At 41.3% G+C, this 14,071-nt stretch overlaps 1 protein-coding gene across 5 annotated transcripts in view; it reads right to left on the reverse strand.

Annotated features, from left to right (window-relative positions):
* RARB (retinoic acid receptor beta) overlaps positions 1 to 14,071 on the reverse strand; it is a 453,999-nt gene that overhangs the window by 266,367 nt on the left and 173,561 nt on the right. For 3 of the 5 annotated variants that reach the window (XM_084858317.1, XM_084858319.1, XM_084858318.1), the window contains one exon: positions 11,313 to 11,780. The exons of the other annotated variants lie outside the window; for them this stretch is intronic. In XM_084858317.1, the coding sequence (XP_084714443.1) occupies positions 11,313 to 11,490 (178 nt within the window). In that variant the 5' untranslated portion in view covers positions 11,491 to 11,780. The remainder of the gene's footprint in view (positions 1 to 11,312; positions 11,781 to 14,071) is intronic. 5 annotated transcript variants of the gene reach the window in all.

The raw sequence follows: 14,071 nt of genomic DNA on the forward strand, positions 1-14,071 counted from the left end.
CCACCTTGAGTTCAATGGAAGAAAGGCGGGATATAAATGTAAATAAATAAATACATTTACAGCCATGGGTCATGGGTCTTGAACATTCAAAGGGTCCAATGAGATTTAGGGGCAAGCATTTCTACGGCTGGTCTCATGGCATATTTGTGGCAGTGAGGATTGCAACGTCTATAGCAGCAGTCAAGAACAGGCAGCCCACCCTGCATGTTACCCGCTGCCCTGAAGCATCAGGCTTCTCAGCCAGTAGGAGCCTGATGCTGCGAGAAAAAAAGGGTGCACAAGAAGTCATCCCCACATACCATCTCTTAAGGAGATCTCTTAAGCAGCATCGCTGCAATAGGGAGACGCTTTAACCTTGTCCCCATCCCAACAATACTACTCAATATCACTGGGGGTGGGAGTTAAAGGCTCCCCCCCCCCAGCAATCTGCAGTAGGGTGTGTGTGTGTGTGTGTTTGTGGGGGGGAGCTAACCAACAAACACGCAAGCCTTGACCCAAGGGAAGTTGCCCACCCTGATATGAATGGGTATCATAAAACCCTAAGATAGAAATAGAGTGAATGAACCTTTTGAAAGAAAACACAATAGCCATTCACTTTTATCCCTCTTCCCAAGTTCATGTCCCTTTAACAGGCCTGCAACCATCAGCCTAAGAAAACCATTTCCCATCTTTTGGGTGGATGAAGAAAATCCCTCCCAATACATCTTTGTCCGTAATTTGTTTACTCCGCCAAGAAAGAACAGACCGTTTCAAGGAATACAACAGCAAAGTCACTGGGTAGAATGGCACTCAGGAAGCCATTTAAGGAACTGACAAACTGTATCCATCTTTTCTATTATGTTGTACTCTGCCTGATGTTATCCTTCAAGTGTAGCATATCAATTGCTAGATGCTTTCTTCATTAGATAGAGGAATGCATTACTAGTTTGGCTTGTGGATGATACATGACTCTCATGCATCATTAGAATGGCATGTCACATCAGCGATGCATTATTGTGAAACATTATTAGAGCAATAGCTCACTCAATGCCAAATCCTACAAGATGCCAAGTTCCTTTGAGGAGATGGGGAAGTGCCTTTGACTCATTTAAGGTACCCATGCTCTTGTAGGAATATGTCAGTGGATTCTGTACAGTTGAAGGGCTGTCGAGCCTGAAGGGCCAACATAAACGTTACATTTTGTATGAATTATATATCCCAGCATATGATGTCTTTGTCACACTCTTTGATGCATCACAGAGTCTAGAGCAGAGGTGGGCAGGAGGAAGACTTGGCGCCGATTAAGATGACATTGGTTTAACAGAGTCAGAAATGGATGTTACCAGGCTCCCATCTAGTCATATTATTATGGGTATCTTTCAGCTTGTACAACCTAAGGTCACGGGCAAACTGCTTGGAACACAGAGACCCACCACTGGACCCTTGCCTATCCTGCCTTGGGAAATCAGCCAGAGCTGGGCTGGGAATTTGGACCTCAAAGTTGATTAATGCCTCCTTGAGGGACGGGCTGGTCCCCACTAGCTTAGTGGTGAGGCCATTATTGAAGAAACCTAGTCTAGATCCAATGGTTTCTGATCATTGCTGCCTAGTCTCCAATTTAATTCTAAGTGTAAGTCTCTTCCACCGTGCTACAATGAGTGGATGCTCAGGATTCTAGTAAAAAAATGAAGTGGATTCCTACTTCTGAAATCTGCCCACCGCTGCTCTAGAGACACTAGTAAATGGGCCTCTTTATGCCGATAAAGAGACACAACAATATGCAGTAGAAGCAGCCTAGATTTTCACTGCTATTAAGCTTCATGGGGAAAAGTTAATGGACAAGACTGTTGGGGGGAACAAAACCTCCCACCTCAACAGTACATTTCCCTCTTTACATTCTCCCAAGTAAGTCAATGGCTATCATTCCCTCATATGGAACAATATAAAGCACTGCTCTGGGGACATTGTTATATGTAGGGACACAGCTTGGGGTCAGGATACCTGACAAACTGTCTACCCTCACAATAACCTGCTCATCAGTTTCTGTCATCATCCAAAGCCCTCTCTATGTTTGGCTTGTCAAGGGAGACACACTTGACAGTGACCTGGTTTGCAAATTGTGGGTTAATTAATTAACCCATGATTAGGCAGGGTTGTGGGCCACTGCCATTCTGAATTTGCAACCTCCGTTCGGCCTGATCAGAGGTTGCTCCGTGACATGAAAAACTGGACGCTATGGATTAATCGTAGGTTAAACAACCCAAAGTAAACCTACAATTAGTTGTTAAGTTAACTTTGGGCTGTTTAACCCATGATTAACCCACAGTGTCCAGGTCCGCACCAGATTCAGGCCAATCAGAGGTTGCATGTTTAAAGTGGTGGTGGCACACACAATTTAATTAACCCACGATTTGCCGCCGTTATGTGTGAACAGGACTAGTGGCACCCATCACTTGCCCTGTCTTTGATGGCTTTTAGGGGGCCAGCCCAAATATTTTTTTATTCCACCAAACACTCTCATGTTGCCTTTTCAAGTACTTGTAACAGATGTTGATGTCACTTGGTCTGCAGATACCCCACATGTTTCCAGTCCTGCATAAATCAGAAAGAGCAGACGTACAATGCATGAACTAATTTTTTTGGATAGCTAACTGGGCAGTTATAGAACTCGTGCCATATAACTGACTATCCAAACAGGATATTTTAATTTTTACAACTAACAAATCTTGATCCTCAGGCTGCTGTATTCAAATGCCTTAAAACATTATGCATTGCCTATATAGTAGTTCTGGAATCTTTGTACATTATTATTATTATTTATTTCAATTTCTACCCCACCTATATACAACATACTCTAGGCAGCATGCAAAGTTAAAAACAAATTAAACAAAAAAATCAACAATAAAACAATACAGCATAAAAACTGTATATAACAATCAGCGAAAAGGAATGAGAATTCTAGAACGGGAAGGCCTGCCAGAATAATAGAATATTTAATTCCAGCTTAAAAACATTCAAGGAGGTCAGCAGACGCATTTCAACCGTCAGGTCATTCCACAACTGAGGGGTGGCAAAAGAAACAGTCTTCTGGTGTGTGGCTGCCAATGTCATATTAGGCAGTCACAGCAAATAACCCTAGGAGGACCTTAAGTGGAGGACTGGGTACATCTGTGTCTGGCTTGTAAGACGACAGGTACATCTGTGTCTGGCTTGTAAGACGACACAATCTTTCCTGGGGTGGTTTCAAACATGATCATTTTCTACATAGGAAAAAACATGAACCCCATCCGTAAATAGTCAGATGTATATATATTGCACACATATTTATCTTAATGGATTTCACAGGAATTTCATGGTTTTTCCTAGAAGGAATTCCTTTCCGTGTAGAAAATGAATTATGCTTGTGGCATCCATAAGAAAGAGATATGTGTGTCAAGAATCCCGGGTCATCTTGTCACTTTTAACCTCAGCTTCCAAGTATATACAGAATAATTGAATCATAGAATAGTAGGGTTGGAAGGGGCCTAATAAGACCGAGTCCAACCCCCTGCTCAATGCAGGAATCCAAGTCAGAGCATCCCTGACAGATGGCTGTCCAGCCTCATCTTGAAGGCCTCCAGTGTGGGAGAGCCCACTACCTCCCTAGGGAATTGGTTCCATTGTCGTAGTGCTCTAACAGTCAGGAAGTTTTTCCTGATGTTCAGCCGGAATCTGGCTTCCTATAACTTGAGCTCATTATTCCGTGTCCTGCACTCTGGGATGATCGAGAAGAGATCCTGGCCTTCCTCTGCGACAACCTTTCAAGTACTTGAAGAGCGCTATCATATCTCTCAGTCTTCTCTTCTCAAGGCTAAACATGATCCAGTGTCCTCCTCTGAACCCTCCCCAGTTCGTCTGCATCCTTCTTAAAGTGTGGCGCCCAGAATTAGACACAGTACTCAAGATGAGGCCTAAACAGTGCTGAGTTGAGGGGAACTAGTACTTCCCGGCATTTGGAAGCTATGCTTCTATTAATGCAGCCCAAAATAGCATTTGCCTTTTTTGCAACCACATCACATTGTTGGCTCATATTCAGCTTGTGATCTACAACAGTTCCAAGATCCTTCTCGCTTGTAGTATTGTTGAGCCATGTACGTATTTATACATACTTTGCATGTTACATTTTTACTCCAGAGGTGCAACTGCCACTTGCCTTCTTGCCTTCAATGAATGGAAAATGGCCCTGGATAAGAATTCATCCCTCTCCATAACACTGATCCATGCTTCACTACTCTTCCCCAAGTTGGAAAAAGCATTGTGCAATCCCATCAGTATCTCTTATCCCCTTCAGAAACAATGATACAAAGCTCAGATGATTCCAAAAGGCCAGGAGAAGTGTACATACCTACAACAGCATCAACTTGCTTTTTCCTTTATGCTGCAAAGAAAAGCACCAAGGAGTATCCTGGCTGCCACTACTAGTTTTAAAAACCTGAGCAACACAGCCGTATCTGCAATGCGATTGCACTCTTTGGCTGGGGAAAGAGAGCTCTTGGTGGTGAAAGCAAGCAGGCAGTATTGGAAAGATTTTTACTCACACAGGAGTGATTTCGAAAGCATTTTTGTGACTGGAAATCATAACATGGGACATGGCCCTGAATAAACAATTTGGCTTTCAGTTGACTGATCTGGCTAAGTACAATGCATGTACAGCTCTTATTTATATATGTCAGGCAGACTGTTCAGTAGAGCTTTCTACCAGGCACATAGGACTCCTTTGCTGAAAGCTCTGCACTGGCTTCAGAGCTATGTTCAAGGTGTTACTGCTGATTTATAAAGCCCTAAATAGCTCAGGACCAGGTCCTCTGAGAGACCGCCTTCCCCCGTATACGCCATCCCAGTCTCTACATTCTGGGGGGTAGGACTTGCTTACTGAACCTTGGCCCACTTATGTTAGTTTGGCAGTGCTGTGGAGCAGGGAATTCTCTGTTATGGTGCCCACCATCTAGAATGATCTCCCCACTGAGATCAGGTGGTGTGGAGCATTTCCATCAACAACTTAAGACACATTTGTTTTTCCCGGCATTGCCCTGCCCATTAACATTGTCAGCTACTCCTGGTTATGTTAATGGTATATTTCATTGTTTTATTACTGTTTTAATGATTGGATTTATGGTATTTTATCATGATTTCATCTTGTGAGCCACCTTGGGATCTTTTTTATTGAAAAGTGGTATAGCATTATACCACTATACCATTATAGTGGTAAATCAATCAGTAAAATAAATACGTTAAGGATCTTTGAAAGGAGGTCCCTTAAAGGCAAAATCAGTGTTTGTTATGGCCGTCATACTCACTGGAACCTTATTCAGGTATTCTTTTTAAGTGGTCGATGAACATGCGAAGAGTGAGAACGAGGACAAGCATCCAGAGGCTCTGCTGGCCTCTGTCCCCATACTCATCACCCTCCTCGTGCTCAGGGCGAACATTTGCAGTGTGTTCATTGACCACTTTTGAAAGAATACCTGAATAGGGCTCCAATGTCATTCATTTAAACTATATATGCACCACAATAGTAAGACAGTGGCATTTAGGGATCCAAACACTGTCCATTCATATAATAAGATAAAATATTGTGAATAAATGTCTTATTCACTTTGAATGTGTGCACGTATGTGTATGTTTTCTTTTAATTTCAGGCACCTAGTAGTGGAATTAGATTTTCAGGAGACTTCAGCACACGTAAGTTGCAAGATCCATAACGCTTAAGAATTCACACGGTGTTCACATTCAAATCCTAGAGATGTTAATTTTGTTGACAAGTAGTGCATGTAAGAAGAGATTTTACTGATAGATGAAGGTCTAGTTTTAAGCACTTTTTGTCTGTCTCTGTAATCTTAAAAGTCTACTGTTATTTAATTTTAAACAAATGGTAGGAGGATAAAAATACATATTTTGGGGTAAGATATAGTAACTTTCCTAGAAGGAAGAATGAAACATGAGTTTGCTTCAGGGAGTTTACACTGACAGGATTTATCACAAGTTTTTTGAACCAGATAATTATGTTTGATAGCACATCTGGCAGCATCATAAAAACTTGAAATCCTAAGCTATTACACAGGAATTACTTTTGTAAATCATTTATGAATATTACCAATGTAAGCCTATTCGGCGTGTAAGAATGGTGACTCAAGGACAAAGAGGATGACAATGACTTCCCATTCCCTTCAGGGCTCAACTGACTGTAACTGTTTTAGCGTTTTAAATTTGAGATTGCTGTGCTTAATAAGCAGTTGAGAATAAGCAGATGCAACTCAAGACTCATTTCCGTTATTCCCTAAATATGCAACAAGGCCATATAATTTGTAGCCAAGACAGGTGTTGGGCTTTTTTCTTTTTCTAATGACATACCTTAAGTAAGGCTACAATTCCTATACACACTTACCAGGGAATAAGTCTAACTGAACCCAGTGGGACTTAAGTCTGAATAGACATGCACAGAATTGCACTGTAAAACATATAACCAAGAGTCACATGAAAATCTCACTGCAAACCATATCTGAACACACAAGCTATGGTTTAAGGGGGGGAGGAGGCAGAGGAGAATCATTAAAAATAATCATGAAAAAAAGTCTTTACCCAGGGAATCCACACAAATCTCTGCTCTCCGCTTTTACTCCCTGAAAATTTGTTTTCAAACTATCAAAAATGTACTTACATTTAAATGCATTGATTTGTATGTGCTGAGACATGTGCATGAATCTCTTACATATACAGGAATTCCCATCCATTTTAATGATGGGAGCTAAGCTGAATGTATCATGAAATCTGTGTGTGGATAAGCTGTTTACTTTAAAATGAATGAGAAAGCCATTCTAAAAAGATGACCACCGAAGATACATCAAAGTTTCCCCATCTGAGAGAAACAGATCAGTGGACAGGGGACCTAAAGTTTGGAAAGATCCTAGGGCTAACTTTAGTTATAACAGACCTGGCAGAAGCACTAATAAGTAGATCAAAGTATTAATGGTTTCATTAATACGGAGAAGATCAAAGTTGAGTGGCAGTGATGGGCAAGTATCCATAAATGTCAAAAGAACCCAGATATGACAAATAAAGCATTAATAATTTCAAGTCACACAGTGAATCATTGTTTAAACCAGCAACTTTTGGCCCTCCAGATGTTTTGGCCTACAAATCTCATCAGCCCTACCCAGCGTAGTGAATGGTGAGAGATAATGAGAGTTGCAGGCAAAAACATCTGGAGGGCCATAAATTGCCCACCCCTGGTTTAAATCAAAGCTAACATGCAACAGAGCACCTTTCCATAAGTCCTTTACATAACCATCACTGTTTATGGAGGCTGTAATTAATTCTTGCTAAATAAACCATTTTAGATGATCTGGCCTTTATAGGGGAAAAAGAATAACAAAAACTGAATTCATCCAGCCAGTTTCATGAGATAGCAACTAGTCCAGTAATTTCTGACGTTCCTCAATAGTCCTAATTTAAAGGGTCTGACCTTTATATAAACTGATCAGTTGAAAAAGGAAACTCCAGTTGAAAGATCTGAAATGTAGCATCCCTGAAGCGTGTCTGGACCAGGCAAGATGGGGCATGAATAGTATGGAATATCAACCAGATTTCCCATCACTGTGGAGTAGGCGCGCCATCTGTACATACATAGGGCCCCCTCAGACTGACACCGATCACATTTTGGCTGGGGATATGGTAAAGTCAACAGATGTGTTGTTGCCTAACGGGCAGAGCTAGCCCGCTAATTCATGGGAGCTGTTCATGGATTCAATACAAAGAGCCTGAAGAGGGCTAATACTGCCGCTGTTGAAGGGTCTTCTGACAAAAGGCTTAGATATACCTAAGAATTGAAGCCCAATCTTATTCATTTGTACTTCAAATCCAACTGATTTACATGGGACTTACTCCCAAGTATCTGAGCATGAAATTGCACACCTACTCCTGAAATTTTAATGGTTATGTGTAATGCTATCCACCATTGCTTCACAATCCTGCCATCTTGTTGCTGAATTTTCTGCCAATGGTTGGCCTTTCCACATGGTGATACGATTCGCTCCTTCCAAATATCTTTATTCCTCCCTATTCATCTTTTTAAAAACCCCTGAAAGGTTTATCATCCCGTTTTAGAGGATCTACTGGTGGCTCAGTTTGATATATCCCCCCCTTAAAAAATATAGCTTTATACAATTCTGAAATTACAAAATGAATAGGACAAGGGCGACTTGTACCCTGCTCCAACTAGGTTCTGCTCTTTGCTATATAAACATAAAGTTGATTACAATAGAGAAGTCAAGCAAGCAAAAGTCAAGCACAGTTTTACCAGGCAAATATAGATTTTCCAGAAAAAAGTCAGAGTGTAGCCAAGGTCAAACAAACAGGATATCAGTCAAGTAAAAGCGGAGTCCAAAAGGCAGCATCAGGCAGAAATCCAAAGATCAATAATACAGAGGTCCAAACACAAGTAAGGGTACAAAATATTGGAGCTGAAAATAAGACATTGCTTCCACCAATGGCTAGACTGATGCTGCATGCTTGTATTGCCAGAGATTCCTAAGCCCCACCCAGGGCTTAGCTGCAGTTCATTAAAGGCCTCGCTCCTGAGTACCTTCCTCTTGAGGAGTCCTTAAATCAAGCATTTCTTAAAGAAGCCCTACTGGCCTGCCTCTTGAGGCAACAATGCTTTTGGGGTGGTCAGAGGTGGAACTCCCCTTTTCCTGTGGGGACAGACCCATGGTCATTTCCCCCAAGGGCCCAGGCTCTCCCAGGTCTCTTGCTATGAGTTGTTCCTTGGTGTCATCCATCTCTGGGAGTTCTAGCTCCTCCTCACAGGATGATTCCTCCAGTGGGGGCATGACAACTAGTCCCTTCAGTACATATTTGCGGAGCTGACTTGCTTAGAAGTAGCTTCATTCAAAAAGCAGTATAGTGCACCATCATGCCTACTGTAGGATGGACCAGGAAGTTGATTAATACCAGCCCCTGCTTTGTTAGTGCACTGCTGGGCCAACTAATCATTCTGGAACATTAAAATTCAATCTGACCACAGTGTTTTTTTATTACTTAAATAGTAATTTATAGTTCACCTTTATGGAAAGGTAATATTTTTCCTCCAACTGACCTTTATAACATTGTGACCAACCTCATAATTATTAAGTATTTTTCTAATGTTAACCTGATATAAAACAGAAGTTAAGTCATAAAGGTTGAGGTTAAGAAGTCAAACCCATTAGTATCATCAGTGGAATTACATCTCTACCAGAGATCTCTTTCTGTAGGCCACTTATGCTTGTAAAATTAATCTACTCAAAAGCATTCTGAGATGACTTGCGATAAGGCTTCTATTATGTATCTGAATGATCACTGGGATGATATATCAATAGACCTGTCCATCACTAGTCAGACATCTAATCAGAGCAAGAAAGGGAAGCTTCATTCCAAATGTTAGACATCAGACATTTAGGTTTATCGAAAATAATGAACAGAAGAAACTTGTAATATGAATGCACAGGCCCAGACTTTAACATTAGGCTGTGTATTTCTTGTCTAGAAATCACAGATAAATAAAATCATGGAGAAATCTCTTCCTGAGGTCAATCTGTTCCAGGGACAGGAAATAAAAAGCTTACGGAGCCCCTTGCCACCTCAGTTGATGGACTGGATCCAGGGCTCCTCTCACAAAGGGGATTCCCCTCCCTTCACCCCAGCACAGCTTAATAAGCACTTTCAGCAGTGTCTCCTGTCTCTCAGTGTGGTGTTTTCAGAGAGGGGCTGCCATGAGAAGGAGGGAGAAGGGTAGTCAGTTTCCACCACCGAAATTCATACAGCTCAAATCTAGATCCAGTGTGGTGTAGTGGGTTAGAGTGTTGGAATCGGGAGACCTAGTTTCTAGACCCCACTTAACCATGAAGCTCACTGAGTGACTTTGGCCAGTCACTGACTCTCGGCCTAAACCACTTCACATGGTTGTTCTGAGGATAAAATGGAGAGGAGGGGGACTATGTAAGCTGCCTTGAGTTCTTTGGAAGAGGAAGGAAGTCAGGATATATATAATAATAAATAAATAAGCAAACCCCAAGATAGTACCCACCTAAATTCATATATGCTATTGTCTCTGTCCAGTTCTTGGGTCTGACTATTTTGTTTTCCTCCTGGCATCAAGTAGAGGCAAGGGGGACAGACCCACGAGAGAAGCCAAATTACTCCCCCCCCCGCCCCCACACGTAATTTCTACTAGCAGAATAGCTGCACGGTGATAGAAGCATCCCATCGCTCCATGTTCTAGAACCCTCAAGTCACTTCCACTGATAAAAACAAAGATATGGAGGTTCGAGCACAAAACCTCTCTCCTTCAGGCAGAGTGACTCAAAGCATAAGCAGTGGGCTACCTGCATCTTAGCTCTTGTCTCTTGTTGTGTTAGAGCTTGTGTTAACTTCACCCCCACAACACAAGAAGTCAGTTAGTTAGTACTGAATGTAGATTTCAAATAATATAAAATGTATCCCAATACTCTCTGTCTAGAAGATTATAGATTTTACTAGAAATAGGCCAGATACACGTCATCCCCCCCCACCTTTTTTGTGTGGCAAAAATATTAAGGGAAAAGCAATATTAATTACGCAATCTATACTATTATACAATTTCACAGAAAATCTGCAGTACTAAACAGCTAGTGCTACTGCTGTCAGCTAATGGTTCCGGCCCACTCAGGAGCATTTTTCTTGGCTTGACAGCTAATGCAGTATAGTAGTTTGAATAGCCCTTCCCAACCTGGTGCCCTCCAGATGTATTGGGCTGCAACTCCCATCATTCCTAGCCAGCATGGCCCTTAGAACCAGGTTGGGGAAGGCTGAGTTAAGAGTGTTGGGCCACGGCCAGGAGACCTGGTCCAAAACCATGAACCTCACTTTTTGACCTTGAATCGGTTGCTTTCCTTCAGCCTACCCTGCCTCATTGTTTTGTTGTGACATTGTATGCATAGCACCCTAAACACATTGTAGAAAAGATGGAATATAAATGTATTAAGTGCATCATATTACTGGTAACTGCAGGCTACATGAGGGATATCTGAATAAAGATCAGAACAGCATCTCCTATTGTTTTACTTTTTCATGGATTCCTCAAGCAGACCATTCAGTACTATTGCACCTTCATAACAGTTCAGAGGAATTAAAACCTCCTGCAAACTGAAGCTAAACTTTCAAAGAGATGTACACAGTTATTTTCTGTGAATTATTCTGAAATAATGAAAATTGGTCAACCTGCTTGATCTTCAGGAGAGAAACTGCTACAGAAGGTACACATGAGAAACAGTACTTACTTGCAGGTGATAAGGTGCTGTATCCACTTGTTGGTGGATTACCTTGAATGCCATGAAGAGTTGAAAGGGAAAGTCCACCAATGACAGGAGGGAAGAGTAATGGGTATGGTGTCGTTGGATAGTGAGTCATATGTCTGTTGACTGTCGGTATAGGACATGTACGGCTGCTGGTTGTCATGATAATGCCTCAAAGCAGAGAAACGTCCAGCATCATTATTCCACAGGAGCAACGAAACAGGATATCATGTCCGGTGCCACAGCCTGAGAAAATAATTCATCAGATGATTCTCTTTTTTTCCTCACTGCTGAATTCTTCCAGTCATTTTCCTGGTACATTCCTGCTGTGATGACAGTCTTTGTTTTTCTTTTTGTGTGATCACATATAGGGGGGACTGTTTAGCTGCTGTTTCAAGTCTGTTTCTTACTTCCTGGAGCAAGACTCACTCTATGGGTGCTTGTTGAAGCGTTCTGCAGGGAGGGGAACAACCACAAATAACAAAGGCTAGCAACTTTGCAAATGAATCTGATTAATTAATTACCATGAGGAACTGCTGAAATAGACCAGGATCCAGCAGACCTTTGAGTATAAGAGCAGGGTGGGTGGGGGAGAATGTATGATTTGTTCAGCTCTGTCTACCTAAACTGTTATACAAGCTACGTGCAAAGCTGAATAAATGGGCTCCTGAATGCAGAGAACGAAGAGCTTATTAGAGTGCAAACTGCTATTTTCTCACACAAAGCTCTTCTTTCCATATAATATCTACACCAAATGTGAAAGCGTGCTTCGACATACAGAATGGAATCTCTGGATTAAAAGTCTATTAACTTCACATTAAGTACAATGACATAACCTTTAATATGTGTCCAAAGAAATATTATTTGGGGCTGTAATGAAAGTATCTGATGGATACTTTATCTAGTGCCAAGGACAGAGGAAAAAAGAAGCCAGATGTCTATGGAGTTTTCCATATTATGAGATCCAAAGAAAGTAAATGTTAACTGCTAGCTGAACTAGGACCTGGACATATTACTAGGACATTCAAACACTGGCCACGAGCCTCCACTGCATTCATACTTGCACATGTAATAGGAAGTACAAGTTATGCATTCTTCTTGTTTTTGTGCTTCTTTCTCACACCTGAAAAGAGGGCGTGTGCACTTTCATCATGGACATATGCATGAATTATTCTGGGAAATCATACTGGGAAAACACACATCTCCTTGAATAGAGCCATAAAACCCCAGTTTAGATAGTTCAAAGAGCTGCAAAGACCAGGACGACCAAGTAATTGTGCTTCCCATTCCCCCACCCCTCACCACAACTTTTACTGTCCCAAATTCACTTTTAATGGTACAAGTAGAACCCACAACAAAATGTTGCAGTGTGGAGAGTTCAATCTTTCAGTCAGCCAGCCATGTTCTTCTCCAGGATAACTCAATTCAATTTCCTCTCCCTTGTTTTTCAACAGTTCGTCACCATAGCTACAGAGCTTGTTTGGTCCTTATTGGGCTGTTATAGGTAGGTTTCCCCACCCCATATATTTTTTACCCCTAAATATTTTTGTACTTTTGCAAACCTTGATACCTTCCCCTTGTGAATGGGTGCTGCCATTTTAACTACACAAGCAACAACGCTCAGCTCTGAACGTCGGAATTAGAGGGAGTGATAACGTAAAGCCCCGTTTGGAATCCTGTTTTGGCACTGCTTCAAACATGAATACCTACAAACCAATAGCACTGAAATATTCATAGTGATAGGAGTTTTATCCCACAACAACACATCAGCTCTCTAACAATAAAGCCAGATTAAAAATTAGGTGGCAGTTTCCAAGCATCAGCATGGAAAAATGCTGCATCTTGTTTTACTCTTCCTGGAACACTCACCAAATCAAAGTGATATAAATTTAGTGTATATGTTTAATTGAGAGCTTTCTTTGTTTTTCATAGTGGCCTTTTGAGGTCAAAACCTATTTTTCTCTACTCAGATAGTTCATTTCTTTTTCATTTTTTCCTCTGAAGCATCATCGAGGACCACCCTGGAAATAGGAAATAGATTAGATAGCAGCAGGAACTCAAATGAGTAGTAATAACAAATTAATGTGAATCTGCCTCCCTGCCTGCCAAGTCACGTAGATGCCAAGGACTCCTCAGTCAGAAAAAGTAACAAAGGCTATTAGCTGTATTAACTCCAGTAATGCCGTCTGTGGAGCTCTTCACATTTATAGATACGACAGAAGTAGAACATTATCTTCTACGATTCTAGTGCCCAGTAATTATGTAATGATGCAGGCATATCTTCAGGATTAATGGAGGCCCAACAGATGCTCAAGGAAGAATACAGTATTCAGTAAGGAACATGATATCAGGACTAATTCCCAGAGGCATGATCCACAGCCCGTCTCAGGAATAGGGTCCAAAGCAAAATATATACATATCCAGGAGTTCCCAAGCAACACCAATATTGTTTTTACAAGATCATACCCCAGGAACTCCGTCAGACAACCAAGCCAGACTCAAAACTTCTGACAGAAGTCTGATAGCAATGGTTTCAGTTCTTCTAATCAGGGTAACTAGAATAGTGAAATTCAAAATTAGGAGATTCCTTGGTGGAAACTATTATTAATGCTTGTTTGTTAGATGCTTATCTAACAAACTTTAGTATTTTTGTTATTCAAACCAAGATTAATTCCAAAGCACCCACACAGTCTGCATGACTAAAGGATCTAAACTCCGCCATTTCTGTGCATATGCAGATGTTG

The sequence above is a fragment of the Heloderma suspectum genome, chromosome 5 (genome assembly GCF_057233095.1).
Source record: "Heloderma suspectum isolate Gila_16-S chromosome 5, 16-S_ref, whole genome shotgun sequence".
NCBI lineage: Eukaryota > Metazoa > Chordata > Lepidosauria > Squamata > Helodermatidae > Heloderma > Heloderma suspectum.